General features: G+C 44.1%; 2 protein-coding genes across 3 annotated transcripts; one reads left to right on the top strand and one right to left on the bottom strand.

Moving 5' to 3' along the window:
• Positions 1-108: 108 nt before the first annotated feature.
• On the bottom strand, positions 109-5,902 carry zufsp (zinc finger containing ubiquitin peptidase 1). The gene is made up of 12 exons (XM_080858544.1): positions 5,825-5,902; positions 4,919-5,427; positions 4,720-4,827; positions 4,477-4,521; positions 4,218-4,325; positions 3,949-4,058; positions 3,513-3,681; positions 3,148-3,336; positions 2,495-2,660; positions 1,304-1,467; positions 740-966; positions 109-238 (listed from the first exon to the last, which is right to left on the bottom strand). The coding sequence occupies exons 2-12, from the start codon at positions 5,403-5,405 to the stop codon at positions 191-193; spliced, it is 1,821 nt and encodes a 606-aa protein (XP_080714670.1). The 5' UTR covers positions 5,406-5,427; positions 5,825-5,902; the 3' UTR covers positions 109-190.
• A 68-nt stretch (positions 5,903-5,970) lies between these two features.
• kpna5 (karyopherin alpha 5 (importin alpha 6)) lies at positions 5,971-19,357 on the top strand. Of its 2 annotated transcripts, none has more exons than XM_080858422.1 (14): positions 5,971-6,041; positions 7,071-7,204; positions 7,722-7,823; positions 8,135-8,234; positions 9,279-9,373; positions 10,240-10,371; positions 10,920-11,008; positions 12,098-12,197; positions 12,584-12,747; positions 14,999-15,077; positions 15,267-15,392; positions 15,929-16,056; positions 16,270-16,445; positions 17,066-19,357. In XM_080858422.1, the coding sequence occupies exons 1-14, from the start codon at positions 6,038-6,040 to the stop codon at positions 17,251-17,253; spliced, it is 1,617 nt and encodes a 538-aa protein (XP_080714548.1). In that variant the 5' UTR covers positions 5,971-6,037; the 3' UTR covers positions 17,254-19,357. The 2 variants fall into 2 exon arrangements, with proteins under 2 accessions (XP_080714548.1, XP_080714549.1); XM_080858423.1 differs by having other exon boundaries at positions 16,954-17,195.
• Positions 19,358-19,987: the final 630 nt, after the last annotated feature.

The raw sequence follows: 19,987 nt of genomic DNA, 5'->3' as shown, positions 1-19,987 counted from the left end.
CTGCTGGGTACCTCCATCAATCATCCATACTTATATATATTCATTGGTTTCCATGGTAGAAAAAGGAGACAAACTACTAAAAAGTAATAATTTATTATTTGATCAATCACTAAAAACACAAACAAAATCCACATAAACCTGAGTGCTGCACAGTATGGGTATTTCCTGCAAACATGGAATTGGAATTCCTTCATGGAATTCGTTCAGCATGAAATGTTCTTGAATTGGCAATCTGCCTCTGAAATACACAAAGAGCATTTTCAGTCCTACAACATGACACTCCGCAGATACACTGTCACAAGGAGACTGTGGACAAAACATGACAGAAGTGAACTACAGTACTGACTGAAACAACTCATACCAATACGCATCACCAAACCTCTGATGATGTGTTAATATTCTCCTGTAACTACCTGGCCCACTGTAATTAGTGACACTTTTCTTAGAAGTCAAGTGTCTTTAGACATTTTGTGTGTGTGTACGTGTGCACATCCCACCTGTATCTGCTTGTGTGCTTGTGTGCTTGTGTGTGTGTGTGTGTGTGTGTGTGTGTGTGTGTGTGGGCGTGCGTGTTTATTATCATCCGTATCTGCTCTCCTGTGTGTGTGTGTGTATGTTTTCGTGTTCATCCCACCTGTTTCTGTATGAGAGAGAGTGTGTGTGTGTGTGTGTGTGTGTGTGTGTGTGTGTGTGTGTGTGTATGTGTATGTGTATGTTTAGTGTATGTGTTCATTCTCACCTGTTTCTGCTCTGGTGTGAGCAGGCCCTCCACCACCAGCACCTGGTACTGCTGGTGCTTCAGGTGGTTGGGGAACTTCCTCATGCGGCGGACGGCGGTGGTGACGGCGGCCGTGTCTTGCTCCAGCAGCCTGGCCATCTCAGAGGGGGGGCACCCGGGGTCAAAGAGCAGCAGACACAGGCTGCCGTTCCTCTTTTGCTCCAGCCCCACCACAGACCTGCTGTGGCCTGTACACAGAGACACGCAAACAGCTGCTTTCAGGTCATCCCTTAAAGCGACACTATGTATACTGTTATGGTATGTTTTGTACAAATCGCTGCAGGTTGTCTATTCATCGCTTTGGATAAAAGCATCTGCTAAATACCTGGCCTTTGCTTTTACCTTTATATTTTAACAGTGCCCTACACTTACAACCCAGATAATATTCACATTAAGTCACACTCAGGGGCAAAATGCAAGAGTTTTAATAACGATATAGTCTGGGGGGAACCTATGTTCCTGTGGCTTATGGGGTTCCACCTAAAGCTAAACTGGGATAATCTTGGCCTTTTGACATTGGCCTACCTTGGTGCTGGAGGTAGATGGGGGGCAGAGAAGTCTGCACCACCCTAGGAGGTAGTCTGCCGTTTCGGGTGGCTGATTGGGAGAAGTACTGCTTGACCCAGTCAAACAGGTGTGGATGCGTCCCTCCCTGACCTGTGGCCTTGTGGAAGTCCACAACACGAGCACTGCAGGCACACACAGGAACATGAAATGGGGCCACAGAGAATGAGGAGTATGCTGTGGTCATTTTGGATTAAAATGACAGTATGCAGGTTTTTACGTTTTCTTAATGAATGTTTGTGGAGGTAACTAGTTTTGAATCATCCTCAAATTCATGTTGATGGTATATGGTCATATGGACCGATAAACACACCTGTGGTTCCCACTAGCTATCCCCGGTTACTCACGTTGTTTCCCTGGTCCTGGTCTGGAAACCTCAATATAATATATCACCAAACTATATCAGGTAGCGTGTGCATACTTGATAGCTTCCCAATGGCTCAGCAATATCATTGGAATAGGATGACTGGTTTGGTGGTATTAATCCTCAGTGTACTTCTGGAATTGGGATATCCAATGAATAGCTGGCAACTTGACTGAAACAGTTATATAGTATGTCCTGCCCCTCTACAGTAAAGAATACAGTAGAATTACTCTCTTCCATAGAGTATGCATGTATTGACACAGACTTCCCTGCACATGGGCTTTGTTGTTCTGTGCCTTTAGCCTCTGAGCTTTGCAGAGATAACCATGGGGGATAGTCTAAATGTGATTGAAAATTATTGGCATGTCTACAGTGTTTGAAAAACCTGACACATCATGAAGGTAGAACTCAAAGTAAGGGTGCAGATGTTAACACAAAATGGGAAAGTTGTTGTGCTTGTTAGCATCAGCTTTTGACACAATCTACACATGCCAAAACTTAAATGAGTGGCCTGTGTGTTCCGTCTGCATTGTGTGTTCACAGACAATGCACAGTCCAGCACGAGGAACGAACCAGTGACATCGGGCATGGGCGGCGGCATGCTACCAAGAGTGCTAGTGTCTGTCACATACATGCATCTTAAGATGTTGGGGAGTGAGGTTTACTCACTGCCATGCTTTTGTACCTGCTTCCCATGGTTACATCTCGAGTCAAGAAGGAATGTTACACTATCTGTTCCATTCTCTACTGTTTAATTCAATTCAGTGTGATCAATCAAGCATGCTTACTTGGCACTGAGAGAGGTAAAGAGCGAGTAGATCTCTGTGGTGCCGACCCAGGCCCGGGTGCCCTGGATCCGGTTGTTGTAGTGGGATGCCCCTGCAGGGTCCACTCCCTGCTTCCAGGCCTCTTCGATCAGGGCCTGCACCCGAGGGATGTTGGGGATGGGGATATCTTTCGGACAGAGAAATGAAAGGCTGTTAAGAGAAAGCAAGTCTCGCTGATGGGATGGCAGCATCTGACTTGCCAGGCATTGCCTGCTGGCTGCTCACAGTTCAGTTTTCGCTGGAACTATATGAAGGATTCACAGCCAATCCACAAGTGTATACTTACATGCATGTATGCATGCATACCAGACTAGCATCTCAAAGGACTCCAGTTAAGGAACAAGATGACAAAACGACAATTATGTCCTTCAACAAATAATGTAATTTAACGATAAATGGAAACACTTTAAAAACTGTACACTGTGAAATCTCTGGGCTGAAAAATATGGCCTTATTATTATTTTTGAAGGCCTCTTACAGCTTTCAGAAATGCATCATTGGCTGACTAGTCAAAAACAGGGTTGCAACACGTTTCCTGTTTCTTCATTGAAAACAACATGGTAATAGCTAAACGCCAAACGTGTCCAAACATGTGAAAGGTTCCCCATTCCTACCACATAAGACGTTATTGTATGGCTCCTGCTTGTGGAGAGAGGACAGGAGCATCTGGAAGTTTCTGTAGCCACAGCCCCAGCCCTTGTCTCCCGTGGAGGAGGAGTAGTGGTCTGTGTCTGCACTGAGCCACACATGGGCTGTGTCCCGAGGCTCCCGCCGGAAGTAATCACACAACGCCCCCATCAAACCTACACACACGCACACACATGGCAAAGTAGGAGGGAGCTCCATGTGGATACATTTGTAAAGTATGATTTTCAATTAAACTGTTCTGAATAAAGATATTATTAATGTGTTATGTCGAGTCACTTTGACACTGATCCATCTAGTATATCTTTGAGGTCAAATCAGATCAGAGCTATACCTGAGGTTCTGGTTTTCCCATCGTCCATGCCTGTGGCCAGGCTTTCCATCAGCTCCGCTCGCTTTCTGTGGAACTCTGTGGGGACCATGCTACCACGGGAAACTGCCCTCTCCATGTTCCGCTCAATCTGTTTACGATAACCGCCACTCCCATCCATACCAAACTGTTTCTACACAACCACAGACACAAACAGGCAGACAGTTACACACACACACATTCAACCAACTAAATACCAGAGGTTGGCATAAAAGACACTTCACTTATAGAATAACATTTTATTCATCTATTAAGTCTGTTGAACTACATGTAGTCAGTCCCTACACTTCCTGGAACCTGACGTATTTACCCTGTTTAGCAACCGTAGCATCACACGTAAGACGATAAGCTTCAGAAACACATGGCTGTTTTATAGTAGAAGGCACAAGTCCGTGTTTACCTGCAGCTTCTTGAACTCCTCCGCTTCGCGTTTAGCCTCCTGCTGCTTTCGCTGCTCTTCCTCCTCCTCATGGAGCTGCCTGGCCAGTGTTAGGTCTGACGAAGAACTCTCTAGGAACACACAATGAAGGTCATGTGTGCAAACACAGACGCACACACACAGAAAATACCATATGGCATGTACACCATTCTGGAAGCACCCTAAGATAAATACGGAAATCTGCCAGTAGCTTAAATCATGCTTGTTTGTGTATAAATGTGTGTGTATACCTGCTCCTGTAGCTGCACCATTATCCAGGTGAAGCTCTACGTGTTCCTGCAAAGACAATCCGTCCGGGAAGGACAGGGAGCACAACGGGCACTCATAGCGCTTAGCCCCTATGGACAGGTGGGGGGCAATCAGGGTAATAAGCACCTATGCCCAATAACAGCATGGATATTCAGCTTATGCTTGCTGAACCAGGAAAAAGCAGGCTAGTCTGTAAAACTGATTGTGTAGTCTGTTTCGGGAGTTTATGGAATACTGTACCTGTATTTGTAGAAGAAGCTGATGCCCCTTCATCCGTTTCAGCCCCTGAAGCACATCAACACAAGACATAAGGCAAAGCTAGACAGTGGTAAGTGTGTCAGAGAGAGTGTGTCTTATTTTCAATAGACTCAGTAGATAACAGTGATTTGAGAGAGGCTGGACCTGAGGGGAAATGCAGCAACTACACTTCTGTGTATTTTATGGTATAGGAAGAACACACACAATGGTGGTTAAATGGGACACCTTTAACTTCATTTATGGTCTGCTCCTGCAGGTGCAACTCCACATGTTCCTGCAAAATGAAGCCATCTCGACACACAAGGGAGCACATTGGACAAGGGAACAGCTTTTCTGGAAGAAAAAAAAAACACGTCAACCACGAAAACCCTCACAGTAGGGTGAACAGGAGTATTTGAAATTGTCACCATTCATACTTCTGTACCTTTCAAGGGAGAGGACAGACGCTTCTGTTTCAAGGCGACATGCTCCTCTAAACTCTCTTGCCTCTCCTTGGTGTTCTTAGTGTGTGTGCAACTCTCAGGGCTGTGTGAGGTAGGCCTACTGTTTGCACCACACACTCCCACTGAAGCATCAGCGCTACTCTCTGCAACTGGTATTAGCGTCTGAATGGATGGAGTTCCAGGAGGCAGACTTTCTCCCGAATGTCCCTCTTTCCTAGTCACAGTTCGTCGTTTTCCTCTGTTTTCAGTGCAAGCTGGACCACGGTGGGTCACGCTGCCCTCCACTGATGGCGTGCTGGGCGTCTCTGCGTGAGCAGTGTTGATGTGTAAGCTTAGTTCATCGTATGACACACCAGACAGGGAGCAGAAAGGACAGGGCATTTCATTCTCCAGGTGAATGAGAAGAAGGTGCGTCCTCATCTCTGCCTCAGATGCAACGTCCTCGCTGCAGATCTCACAAATCGGCATGATGATCTCAAGACCTAGCCCACTGGATGAAAGAAACATATTTAACGCATTCTTCATGCAAACAGATGTATCTGATCAGACAAGCCTGAATATAACAGATACCAATATGGTTGTCTGAAACGTTATCCTAAATCATTGAAAATAGCCAAGTCGTTTTCAAGCCAACTTGCATTCGAACTTGTGACCCGCTGTTATGCAAAGTATACCTCAATACTTTTAATATAAAGGCTGGCTACGGCTAACAAGGTACTTGAATATCAAGTTGTTCCTTTCTAACCGCAGCTGAGCATTAGCTTCAATATTTTAGCGAGACAAATTGCCGGCGAAGTCATGTTAGGGAACATTATGTAAAGGTAACAAACCATTTTCAACATTCATCTACCCGAAACCTGTAATGTAGAATAATATTGTTAACCTACCAATAAAAGAAGCACTCTATAAAATTGTCCTAGGCTTTTTCCTTTTCACTTTCCATTCATATACATGTTTTGTTCGTGTTTTCAAGCCGTGCACCGGATGTGACGATTATTGGTAACAACCTTTTGACAGAGCGTCGCCATATTGGTCTTAGCTGGAGAGGGCTGCGAGGAAAAATTGTAGCTAACATCCTCACTCAAGTTGTCTCTAAGTGTATGGGTAAGTATTTAAGACATCACAAGTGACATACACATATACCTGAACCTTGAACGGATGTTTGTCGTTTTATGCGACCACACGGTAACATTACAGAAAAGGGGTAAATGATGTAGGGTAAGTTAAGTAGCTAAACAGCCAACTGGTCGTGGTTAAGCTAGTTCACCTGGTAACGTTAACAGATAGGCAAAAACAGATGCTAACGTGTTAGCAAATTTGACAAACGAGCTTTGCTTGTTGTGTGCTTAGTCACTTGGACTGTCTGTCAGCGGTGTTAAGAGTTGCAAACTGGTCGAAGGAAGGTGACTGTATGTGGTCGGTTGTTGTGGTCGTAAGAAAAAAAATGTTCGAACGCTTCGAACTGACGTTATTTGTCTACAATTTTCCGTAGCTCATCATTAAGCAATTTAGCGTTGGCTAGCTAGCTAGCAAATGAGCAGCTTTTGACTAGATCCAGCATAATTTAGGTTAAACGTTTGCCATATGTCTCCAAACTGTCTAACGTTACCTGACTCGAGGTGTATAGCGTGGTTAGAACAACTGTAAGACACAAGTTAAGACATCAACACAGCTAACACTTAAATAACCGTTTAACGTAGCATAACATTGCCTAACTACTAGCTCGCTATGTCAGCTACCCGGTTGTGTTATTTAAAGATGAGGCTATTTGCTGTAAGAGACTGTTTACAGCATTTACATTTCCGTTTACAGTTCCGATTTAGCATTTTGCCATATTGAGAAACTAATTTACTCCACTGGGAACTACTGTGGCAACTGTTTACAGACCGTTTGGTGAATGGTTACTCAAGGTTATATAAAGTTACATAGATAAAGGCAAACATAGTTGACATTTTGTGTTAATAGAACGAAGATATATAATTGAGGCACAACGGTTTTGCTCACAACGTCTCTTTGACGAGGAGGTTCAACCAGATTTCATGCTTATTCTGCTGGTTGCATGAGAACTTAATTGTGCAGCGAATTTTTTAATGTGAGTGCATTCTTTCTTCCATGAATCTGTCAAACATTCAGTCACAATGGCAAGCCCTGGAAAGGATAGTTATCGGATGAAGAGCTACAAGAACAAAGCGTTGAACCCACAGGAGATGCGCAGGAGAAGAGAGGAGGAAGGGATTCAGCTTCGTAAGCAAAAGAGAGAGGAACAGGTACAGTAAATGCACGCCATGCCAAAGGACAGTATCTGTGTTTAAGAGGATCCAGTCAGCTTAAGTTACTGATGTGACCAAGATCACTTGCATCATAACTAGAAACTAGTGAGCCACTGACTGGCCTTTAATGCTGATAAGTCATTGAGTTGTAAATGATGATAGTTTGTGGAAGATGGTCTTTTTCCAGATGGTCAGGGGAAGGTATTTGTTTGACACTGCCTGTGCCACTTTTGCTAAATGAGCTAGCATTCCTACGCACATAGGTGAAAGATTTTCACCTTATGAATTGTTGGTGAGAGCCTGAAAAAGAAATACTGCTCAGTAGTCGTAGCATTAGTGACCACATGGAGAATGCACTGCTTTACTTTACTTTTAAAGTGTTGCACACACAGCGCATGTGCACACCTATGCTAAAAGTGTGATTGGCCATGAGCATGTAAGCTTGAATATGGTTAGTTTGGCAGGTTGAGACTATGGTCTGGTGCTCACCCCTCCTCTCGTCTTCTCTATTCAGCTCTTCAAGAGAAGAAATGTGAACCTGCCGCCAGATGACGAGGCGATGCTGGAATGCCCCATCCAGGACCCCGATGTCAGTTCAACCGTGCCACTCTCAGGAGTAAGTGGGTGTTTACTTTACCTGTGTGTGTTTGTGCAACAGATGCAGGTTGTGAGACAGAATGGATAGTGGAAGCCTGTGTGTTTGTACTTTTGAGTGTAAATCTGATGCAAGTTTATCTATGTGTTATATGCAAGGTTTGCCTCCGGTTAATTTACAACGGTGGTTTCAGACAGTCTAAGCCACTTTAACAACGGGCCAACTATAAATTGAGTTGATTGGATAGAATGCAACATTCTTTAGATTTAAGTTATAGAGTTACAAACATAAAACATATTATAATGTGGTTCTGTTTATGTGTTTTTGGGCAGGAGGGAGTTATCACAGCAGATATGATTCAAATGATCTTCTCAGAAGACCCAGACCAGCAGCTCATAGCAACCCAAAAATTTAGGAAGTTGCTGTCCAAAGGTATGTGCTCTCTTGCCTCCTCACAAATATGATTTAATCATAGGAGCAGATGTCTAAAGCCAGAGACACACCGACCAAACCGACATCAACGAAGTAGCAGCGTCAAAGGACGAGTATTGTGTCGCTGGTGTCTGGAACTAAAAGTTACACTTCAATCACTACAAAGACTATAACCAACTGCCAACTAGCACATACGTTCTACACCTGTGTGAGAGGGAATAACTCTCCATACCAAACTATAAACAAATCAGTCTTCGTAGCATTTACCATTGACAGACCTGGGTCTTTTGGTTGTGGAAAAAGAAAGGAAGAGGCAGAGGTGAAAAATAAGGAGAAACCACACTAAATGGGTGCAATCATGGATAGGCCTACTACTGCTGCTGAACCTGTGTCGAGAGCTGGAGATAAACGAAACCTTCAATTACATTACAACAGCCAAACAGACTGATCTCTCTCACCAACAAGCTCTGCCACCTATTCAACTTGCTCAGTCAGCCGCAAAGCCGTTGACGGGGGTCCGACTAGTGTGAACCGTGCGAGACACCCTCTTAAAACTGTGACCAGACACTGACGGGCGGCGCAACATGGTGTGACCACACACAATGCAAACATGTTTATACTGCCTGCTTATTTTGTGTTACTTGCATAATGTCCAGCAGGTTAGCAATGGAAGCAAGTGACTGTCAGGGGAAATTTGCCACAAAGTGGTGGTGCAGTAGGAGACTAGCATTATTTGATGCAATTTGTATATAAATATTTTTACTTATTTGTGTGTTTGGCTCAGATGTATTATGCCATGTTTTATGCCTGCAACAATGACATCACTATATTTCACTAACTTTCTTGTAGACTTGTCATAACATGGCCAATATTAGAGCTTACTGGGAGACTAAGGTAACACTAACGTCTCTCTGTCTCTGTCTCTGTCTCTGTCTCTGTCTCTGTCTGTCTCTGTCTCTGTCTCTGTCTCTGTCTCTGTCTCTGTCTCTGTCTCTGTCTCTGTCTCTGTCTCTGTCTCTGTCTCTCTCTCTCTCTATGTAACAGAGCCCAATCCCCCCATTGATGAGGTGATCCTCACTCCTGGCATCATCAACAAGTTTGTAGAATTTCTCAAAAGAAGTGATGACAGCACCCTGCAGGTGAATGGTCCTGGTGGCCTATGGGGTTTTACTCAGATATTGACTTTGTGTGTTTCATTTTTAATTTTGTTTACCACATAGAGTTGCTTCCAATCCAATGTGACTGAGGTTAGCGAAAGAGTACATGCTGTTAGTGTGTGAGGACTCAGACCTGTGACCTTCATAACAACCTGTTTTTAGTTCTATCTCTGCAGGTCTCTTTACTCTGTGCATAGGCAGCTGAGCTAGAAAACAACCCACAGATGTATTTCTCATATCAAAATTTAGACATGAACACATGTGGCTGGATGGTCTTAGCAACGGGCCACCTTTTGAATTTAGTTGATTGGATAGAATGCAACATTCCTCAGATTTCTGCTCAATCAAGTGGATATATCTGTATTAATTTGGTCACAAACAAGCACAGGAATGTCATGTTGGTACACAGTTAGCAGACGATGAAGAGTACATTTGGATTAAGTGAGTCGCTGAGAGCCTGAGATTGGACCACACAGTCAATAGTGTTCTGTTTTAGGACTCCTCGATTGTGTTTACATGCACACAGTAACCCGGGTGAACCGATGTGGTTACCGTTTATTGTGCTGTTGACATTCTCTCACTCTCTTGATTACTGTCAGATAACACCTCTAGCATAGTTAAGACCTCCATTGGACAATGGGAGTTGTTTGACTATGCTAGACTATGTTAATTTATTTGTTAGACTAACCGTTTGTGCCCTGATAGTCAGTTGGTATGCAAAGCTGGTACCCTGGTGGTTTACCCTATTAAGTGACGACGTGGAAATGAACATGTGAATTTGCTAATGTTGCTATTTGAGGTCAGGTGACTCATGCTGTATAATTGTTTGTTTGCGTTGTTGTTTGCAGTTTGAGGCTGCCTGGGCCCTGACCAACATTGCTTCTGGGACGTTCCTCCACACCAAAGTAGTCATAGAGACGGGGGCCGTCCCCATCTTTATCGAGCTTCTCAACTCAGAGAACAAGGATGTGCAGGAGCAGGTAGGAATGGAAATGGGGTGGGTTGAGCAATGGCACCAAAGCTTGAGCAATGAGATGGCATTCCCACAAGCCCATCTTGGGCCTAAGCACGTAGCAATGAGATGGCATTCCCACAATCCCATTTTGGGCACAAGCACGTAGCCATGAGATGGCATTCCCACAATCCCATTTTGGGCCCAAGCACGTAGCCATGAGATGGCATTCCCAAAATCCCATCTTGGCCTAAGCTTCTCACTAATGGTACAGGTGGTTCATGAAAGAGTAGCAGCAGGTCCAAATTAGCCAAGTCACAGTACATGGACCTAGAACCGTTTAGTGCAGACTCCAAAACACTCTTTCACAGTCAGCAGGCTCAGATTTGGGATGGCAACTCGCAGGGCAACATTGGAGGAACACTGGGGTATCAGAATGGAGTCTTTAGTGAAAATCAGATGTGGAAAGAACATAGAGCAAGTTTCAAATGTGTAACAGAAAGTACTTTAACTGCAGGGCAACAGCTATACCGAGATTAATGATGGTGAAGTTACCATGGCAACCATGTGTTTCAGGCTGTGTGGGCTCTGGGAAACATCGCCGGGGACAACGCAGAATGCAGAGACTACGTCCTCGACTGTGCCATCCTACCTTCCCTACAGCAGTGAGTGTGTTTGGATTGCGTCTGTGCCTTGGGCATGATTTTGATTTTGTTGTCAGCTGTGTAGTGACCTTTATGTGTCTACCAGTCTGTCTGCGTGAGGTGTTCAAAGTTGCATTGCTGCATTTTTCATCCATTAACACATACGAATAGTATTCAGAACAGTCAGAAGTGCCATTGTAATTAATCATTTGAACATTAAACGTTTTCTGTTTAAAGTTCTACATTGGAAATAATGTGTGTGCCAACCCACTTCCTTAAACGATTAAAAGGAAATTGGCTTGTAGTGGCCCTGTCACCTTCAAGCTCATTGGATTAGTTCTCACGGAGCGCTGTTAACATGGTACACCCTCACACTGTTAATGTAAAGGAATGGCTTGCTGAAAATGTCCCATTGGAATTCCACTGTTATCTGTGCTCTAGCCCTGTCATTGAGGGCCTTAGCACAGGCCTGCCACATTCCTTCCAGATCAGCAGGGCATTGGTCTGAGACATGCTGAATGCCTCAGCCTCGCTGTCAAACCAGACAGTGGTGGCCTTAACTCACTCAAACAGAACTGGCTGTACTTAAATATAGAGGCCATAGAGGAAATCCCGCAGCAATAATGGTCATGCTTTGGATTTGTGGTCTGCTAAAATGACCTAAGCGGATTTTGTTTTCTCTTGACCCTGAGCCAACTCTTTAAAACCTCCATGCACATGTGCAGTCAATGCACACAAGTCTGCATGGACACAACATGTTGGTGCTACGTGGACAGTCTTCCCAGGACATGCTGATGACAAAACATGCATTGTGGTGCGAAAACCTACGGGGTTCCACGGACGCGGCTACTATACTTTGGCCTTTAGTGAAGACCCCTTCCCCTTTTCTGTTTGCCTCTGTGTTCTCACTCTGATGTCCCTGACAACAAACCTGGAGAAATGAACAGATACTCTCTTACGTCGTCAACCCCTATTATTAAATAAAACGAAATTTATAAAACAACAGCTAAATGAAGAATGGGAGAAACTCCAGTGAACACCTTTCCCCCTGTGTCTGACCTTCCACCTCTGCCTTCTCCCTCTGTGATATCTCTCTGCTCCGGTCTGTAGGCTGCTGGCCAAGTCCAGTCGCATCGGAACCACCAGGAACGCCGTGTGGGCACTGTCCAACCTGTGCCGGGGGAAGAACCCGCCTCCAGACTTCGTCAAGGTAAGATTTTGTTACTGGTTCTCTGACTTTAACAGTTGAGTTGCCTGATCAGTTGTCTAGTAGAATACCAAGAGTAAAGCGAGTTGGGCATGTGTGTACACTTGTGAAAAGGTGAACAGGTGGAAAAAGAGTCAGAAAAAGCTTAGTTTTAGTTCAAGATAGATCTGCTTTTTCAGTCCTCTCCTCCATCACTTCACTTCCTCTTTTGCTACCCCCCCCCTCTCTTACTCTCCCTAACTCTTGCATAAACATCTTTTTGCTTCATCTCTGCCACACTATCTTGGCCTTCTAAGCACCACCCTTCACACCGGCATATATCTATATATTTCTGCCTTCCGTTCTTACTTGAACACCCCCCCCCCCCCCCCGTCTCTCTCCGTCCTCAGGTGTCGCCGTGTTTGAGTGTGTTGTCCACGCTGTTGTTCAGGACTGATCCTGACGTGTTGGCTGACGCCTGCTGGGCTCTCTCCTACCTCTCCGACGGGCCAAATGAGAAAATCCAGGCAGTCATCGACTCTGGGGTCTGCCGCCGGCTGGTGGAACTGCTCATGTAAGCACCACAGTCCCTTACCCTTCTGGACACACACACACACACACACACACACACACACACACACACACACACACACACACACACACCCCATTATCTAAACAGGTCTGCACTGTCTGAGTGCCCTTCTTCTTATTTTTGGAAGGTGTCACTGAGATCAGGGTTTTTGCTAATGAGTGGACTGTCCTTGCTACACCTCAGGTACGGACATCAAGTCTTTCCTCTCGGGTAGCCAACAGTGGTAAAGCAATGCTTGCAGACTGTTCTTTGTTTGTTGTCTTCTTCCCCTCGTCATCGTACTGAACTTTGGGTGATGTCTCCTGTGAAAATGGGATATTCTCTCCATAAATTTGCGGTCATTTAAGCGTCCTTATTAAGTGTTTAAAGAGGGTTTGTAAAGGAGTTCATGTCTTCGGACCTCTTCTGTTATGTTTTTCATGATCCACAAGAAAAGGTTTGTGAGACAGTCTGCAGACTATTCATGATTAAAAAAAATTCTGGGTCTAAAAAAGACTAGTATGCTATGAAACTGGAAACGTGAGACTCATGAAAGGCTGTGGTTAGCAGGCCAATCACAGTCTTTGGAGCTGCGTGGGGCCGGCGTGGCTTTGTCGGATAGTCAGAAGTTTTGAGGGACACACTTAAGCACATAAGGGGGGTTCTGTAACTGTGCAAGGGGCTCTTGTGTATCTTGCGTCCTTACGTTCTGCGTTAAAAAAACTACCCTAAATCCCGCTTAATACACACTAGTAGTTAAATGGTATGGTTAAATTGCCTAAAGGTGAATAAAAAAAACATGACAAGCCGCAGGAGGTTGTATGTGTACTCATGTGCACACACTCATGTGCACACACTTATCCTTTCCAAGGAATCGAAATACACATACAGTATGTACACACAACCTCCTGCGCCTTGTCATTTTTTTATTCACCTTAAGGCAATAAAGGAAGATGCTTTCTAATTGCTAACAGTCACTGATATGTAGCAACACATCTGCCTGCACACACATACACAAATAGCATCACACCTTTGACACATACCCTACCATTTAACTACTGAATACTGAGGCTCAACACTTTCACCTTAAGGCATGGACTTTATCAAACACACACATTGACATACACATCCAAAACACAGGAAAATACACCATTACACATCCCCTTACCTGTTATGTAACGGACAAGGATTGTTACCATAATGTATAGCGTCAATGAGATGTGTGTACATTTACACAGTCCTGGTTTATGCTTGGATAGATACCCATCCATGTAGCTGCATCGTCTCCAGGCATTAACTGGGGCGTATTGAACACCACATGGTGTTCTGTAAATACAACCCAAGGTGTGCTAACGGCCCGAGAGAGCCAGCCAGGCACTTCCTGAGAGAGGAAGTGTGTTGCTCTAGACACATGACGCACAGAGCCAAGCATTCGGTGTGCTCCACCTCTGCACTGAACACAGAGAGTGTTCTATAGTGTTCTAGAACTCTAAGCAGTCTTAGCATTAATGTTCTGCATATAATTTAACTGCCTATGAATTTAGCCTCTGCATAGAATTTAGCTACCTATGCATTAACCTTCTGCATAGATGCAGAATCCCGTAGAGCTTAGCAGTGCTGTGCACTGTCCTGCTTAGACACAGATGGAGACAGGGACATTTTGTTCACATAGAAAAGGAATTTAATTGGGTAAATTAGGATGTTGCATTTTTTATGATGTTAAATAATTCTCTTAAATCTTACAAATCCTGAATTCCGTATTACGGTAACAGCAGGATTAAATAATTAAAGACATGCTTAAGGGCAGAATAATTGTCACTTTTAATATAATCGTATAGACGTTTTTGGCTCTAGGTAAGAAACGTCAGCAATTAAACCAGATAAAATAAGATTAGGAGCGCAAAATCAGAGCTCTAACAGAAAGTTACTCAGAAACCGTGTCACCTGCTGAACAAGGACAAGGCAATTACCTGGCAGAGTGTGGTCACTGAGCTTACAGAACGCCAGCGATGCCTTTGAATGGACAAAAGGTAATTTCTATGGAGTATACAATACCTGCTTGCCGCGTCCTAATAGCACAACAACAACAAGCACTGATAAAGCTAAATCATCACTACCTGAACTGTTGTAAGAAGAGAAGTCCCTGCAGATGGGTTTTACACTTCACATGCATTTGTACCTGAGCTTTCCTATGTGTCGATAGTACTAACTGGTCTGTCCCGTTGTCCCCCTGTTCCCTCTGTCTCCTCCTTAGGCACTATGACTATAAGGTGGTGTCCCCAGCACTGAGAGCAGTAGGGAACATAGTGACGGGAGATGATATTCAGACACAGGTGAGGCCGGTCCATTAGGCCTATTGCCCTACATGATGAGTAATTATGAGCAACAGTAACAAGCTAACAGCAATACAGTGTTTTGTGTGGAGATTTGTATATGTATGTTTGATAAAGTTCGACATTGTATTTAAGTAAGGCCTATATTAATCTCTGTGTGTGTGTGTGTGTGTGTGTGTTTTTTTAAAGGTCATTCTAAACTGCTCAGCTCTGCCTTGCCTACTACACCTTCTCAGCAGTCCCAAGGAATCCATCAAAAAAGAGGCATGTTGGACGGTCTCTAACATTACAGCTGGAAACAGACGACAGATCCAGGTGTGTGTATGTGTGTGTGTGTGTGTGTGTGTGTGTGCGCCTGTGTGTGTGTGTTCCTTTCCCTCTATCTCTACCTCTATCGTTCCTTCTCTCTTCCTCTCCCTCTAGCTCTCCTTCTCCCTCTATCTCTGTCCTTCTCTCTCTTCCTCTTCCTCCTTCACCCTGTATCTCTCCCTCTCTTCCTTAATCTCTTTTTAGGTTTTAAAGGGGATTGTGAAGGGACACATTTAGATTAAATATGCATGTTTTATCTTGGTAAATGATGTTTTGTCTTTTTATTAAGTTTTTGTTGGGGGGTGGGGAGGCTGCTGTGTAATGGGGAGAAGTAGGAGGGATTTGAAGACTTTTCCTTATTTTTTCATGTGACGCTGTAAACCTGGGTGATTTTAGCTTCTTTGTATTTTATTAATTTAATCATGTAAGAAAGTTAGACATAGGTCTAATAATGGAGTGTTCTCTCGCTCTCTCTCCCCCTGTCTCTCTCTCTCTCTCTCTCTCTCTCCCTCTCCCTCGCTCGCTCCCTTTTCCTCTGCCAGACGGTGATCGATGCCAACATCTTCCCCGTTCTGATCGAAATCCTGCAGAAGGCTGAGTTCCGCACCAGGAAGGAGGCAGCCTGGGCATTAACCAACGCCACCTCCGGGGGAACTCCTGAGCAGATAAGGTGTGTGTTTGTATCAGGCGTCACACCACAAAGTGTTTTAGAATGTTTTTGCACACTTGCAGTCCAAACATCTTATATAAATATGTATCTAAAACATTGACTTATTAAGTTGTTGGCTTATTTGATCATTTGTTTTAATTTCATAAGCAATGATATACATGACTAACAACTATTTGTTTGTGTGCCTGTGTGTGCTTTGGCGCGTGCCTATAGGTACCTGGTGTCGCTGGGCACTATCAAGCCCATGTGTGACCTCCTGACTGTGATGGACTCTAAGATCGTGCAGGTGTCCCTGAACGGCTTGGAGAACATCCTGAGATTGGGAGAGCAGGAGGCCAAGCAGAACGGCAAAGGAAACCCCTACTGTGCCTGCATAGAGGAGGCCTATGGTACACACACGTGCACACACACACACACACACACACGCACACACAAACACTAGGGATGCAACGGTACAGTGGGCCCTCGGTAACATCAAGCCTACTGCCATACTTATTTGGAAACTTTTATTTCAATTTTGATCTGTACAGTATTTCTTGTTGTCGGCTGCACTCCAATCTGAGTCATGCACATCACACTCATCACACACAGGCTCAAATATACATGAATGGCAATAATCGATGCCAGAAATATAGATTCAGCCTCTTAAGGTATACATAGGATGGTGTGCCTTAGGGGAACTCTTAAAGAGATGGTATAGGAAACATGCGTAGAAAAAGAGTCCCAGAGTGGGCTACTATCTGAAGGGTTGATCCTGCTCATAGTCCTAGAGTAGGCCACTGTCTGGGTAGATTAAGACAGAGATAGACTGTTATCTTTCCTCAATCTCACACTCATGGCATCTCCTGTGCTCTCTTAAGTAGATTGTAGCTCTAGGTTGATCTTCTGTTTTTATAGATCTAGAGTTTGGTCCATTGCATTAGAAATGGCTACCGTCTGAGGAGAAGATCTTTTGTGTCTGCTTCCTCAGTATCAATCTCTCTTGCTGCTTGTGCTTTGGAACGTGCAGGCTTGGACAAGATCGAATTCCTGCAGAGCCACGAGAACCAGGAGATCTACCAGAAGGCGTTTGACCTGATCGAGACCTACTTCGGCGTGGAGGAAGAGGATGCCAGCATAGCCCCACAGGTGGATCAGAGCGCTGGCCAGTACATCTTCCAGCAGCAGGAGGGACCCATGGAAGGCTTCCAGCTTTAACACCCCTACAACCAACCCTCCTCCCCCTGAGCCCCAGCGATACCATCTCTACACCTTATACTCACCACCCCATCCCACCCCACCCTGCCCTGCTCCCCTTCTTTCTCCTTTCACCCTGACTCTCTTCCAGAGTGTGACCGCCGAGAGTAACATGGCTCCCTGATGCCCTCTGCCATTCACAGAGAGTAGGATGGCTACTTTTCCCTCCTCCTTCTAATTCCTGTTATCTGAACTCATCCTGCCAGCAGCCCCCAAAAAATCAACTGGAAGGGAGCGATGGCAAACATATCATTCATGTTTTTTGTTTCTGTGTTATATTCCTATCATTATTATCATTATTATTATTATTATTATTATTATTATTATTATTATTATTTTGGCACTGGTGTCCCAAAAAAGACTTTTTACTCCATGTCCCTTTTAGAATGTGAAACTACCTCCTCAGAAAAAGCACTCACGTGACTTGTAGAAGTGCAGATGGTCAACAGGAATGTGCACTCTAATGCAGTGTGTGCTAACATTTCTCTTTCTTGCTCAGATAGATGGAAGAAGGAAAGTAGGAAAAAAAACAACAACAAATAAACAATAATCATTCATCACTGGAATGAAACAATCCCAACTCATCAAAAGAGTCATACCATACAGGTAGCATTACTCGTTTGCTGTAGAAACACACACACACACACTCACATGCAACACACACACACACACACACACACACCTGCAAACCAGTCTCAATTTAGTCTGCATCATTGGACACCCAGTGTCAGAATCTCTGATTGTGTGAGAATAGCTATCTCTTGTCCCAGTCCTCGGCTGACTAACAGCTTCTAATCTCCGGGACTGGTCTGGGCTTATTTATTGTGTCTGTGAGGAGGAGAGAGAGACTCTGGACGGGACAGACTACCGTCCGGACTCTCAATAGAAGCTGAGGGGCTCTGCTCCTGGCTGTTGGAGAGAGGCTCCAGTGGCTCCAGTTTTTAATGGGGCTGTTCCAACTTTCCCCCTATTTCTTTTTCTTTTTTTGTTTTCATTTTCCCTTCAGTTTTTGATTGTGTTTGATCATTATGCAGTGTTTCATTGTCCACTTAACAAAGTTTTTGTTGTGTTTCATTTTGGATTGAACTTTTTAGATTTTCTTTCATCCCGCAAAAGAGGATGTGGCAATCCTCCTTCTCCGATGGCCAAAGGCCACTTGTTGAGTGGAGCAGCAGTTTTGTTTTTTTCTTTCTTTTCTTTTCAGATTTGACATCATCAGGAAAATGCTCTGATTAACTCCCAAAAAAAAAGGAAAATAAATCTGTATATTATATATACATGTAAGCTCTGAGTTTCTTGATTGATGGGAAGCTTCTGACGGACATGATGAGGTAATCCAGTGAAGCTTCGTGTGCAGTATCTGATGGGAGTGACGGGAGGGAGAGCGCTGTCACAGCGAGAGGCTCTTCTTCGCTCTCCATCCTCGTCATCCCCTTCCTCCCTCCTATCAGGAGACAAGCTGGCGTCCGCTCGGCTCGGCTCAGCACAGCTCAGCACAGAGGTGGATTATTGCCAACATTTACGCTTCATTCCCTGGTGTTTCTTAGTACTGGGCGAGAACTCTCAATTCTACTCCTGCTGTGAACGACCTTTGACGTTTTGACCCCTATGCGCCCCCTGTGTGACTCAAGCCAGGTTTTCTGGAACTTTCCCTTTATTGCAATTTTTTCCCCCTGAAATCATGTTACTTTGGATTTGTGGTTCTATTTTATTATTATTTATGCTTTTTTTTGGCATGTAACAGACTGTGCTGATGCAATTACATTATCAGTTGAAGAGAGGAGGTAAAAACAGCAGTATATTGAGATTGTAAAATGTGTTTTTGGTTGAACATCAAGAACATAATCGTGTATAGTTTTCTAATATTTCTCATGTTTGTACTGATTGTATGATATCTTTTGTTTTCTTCAGGTTTTGGTTCTTTTTCTTTTGTCCATTGAAAGAGGTTAAGCGTACTAGTCTGCGTCGGTACCTACTCTAAGAGGAGTATTTTGCGCTCCGCACTGAAGAATGTTGACATTCTGTAAAATGGAGGAGAACAAATAAACTCTTCTGTTCCACGAGAGCTCAGATCTGTCTGTTTTGTATATACGAGGAGGATGGTCTGTCTGGCTTTATCAAGAACGCTCTTCTGTACTCTAGATTTAATTAGTTTGAATGGCAAAGGGCCTGTTGCTCATAGGATTTTTTTCAGGGGACTAAATGTAAAGGCACGTGATGACAGCGTGACTATATTTCCTTCAGCCTGTTGTGTTTTTTTAGGAGACAGCTCAATGCAAAAACAATTCTGTCACAAACTTTTGGGAAGCGCCTCATATTTACCGACAATGCCTATTCCGGTCTTCCTCCTCCTGTTGGCTAGAGACCAGAGATATGAATCTGTCTGACACACCTATGCTTCAGTGCGTCACCATGCAGACAAATTACCTTAAAATTCGGTAAAGGTTAAAAACAAACGAGTCATCCGCTAATAGGTTCAGCTAATAGGTTAAGGAAGGTTTATTTAAATGAATCACGCTTTAGTTGGAAAATACTTTCTACCAGTTCCCATGTAGCCGTGACATTGGTGGTAGACAACTGACAACTCCTCATCAGATTGACAACACAGGTAAATTTCATTCAGCACATGCATGGAGAGACCTTTACTATGTTTCAGGACTTCAGGAAAACAGCTCAGGGCTTTAGGCCAAATAGA

This window comes from Sprattus sprattus (assembly GCF_963457725.1).
Source record: "Sprattus sprattus genome assembly, chromosome: 19".
In the NCBI taxonomy this organism is placed as follows: Eukaryota; Metazoa; Chordata; class Actinopteri; order Clupeiformes; family Clupeidae; genus Sprattus; species Sprattus sprattus.
This window is presented reverse-complemented; position numbering and strand designations above follow the sequence as displayed.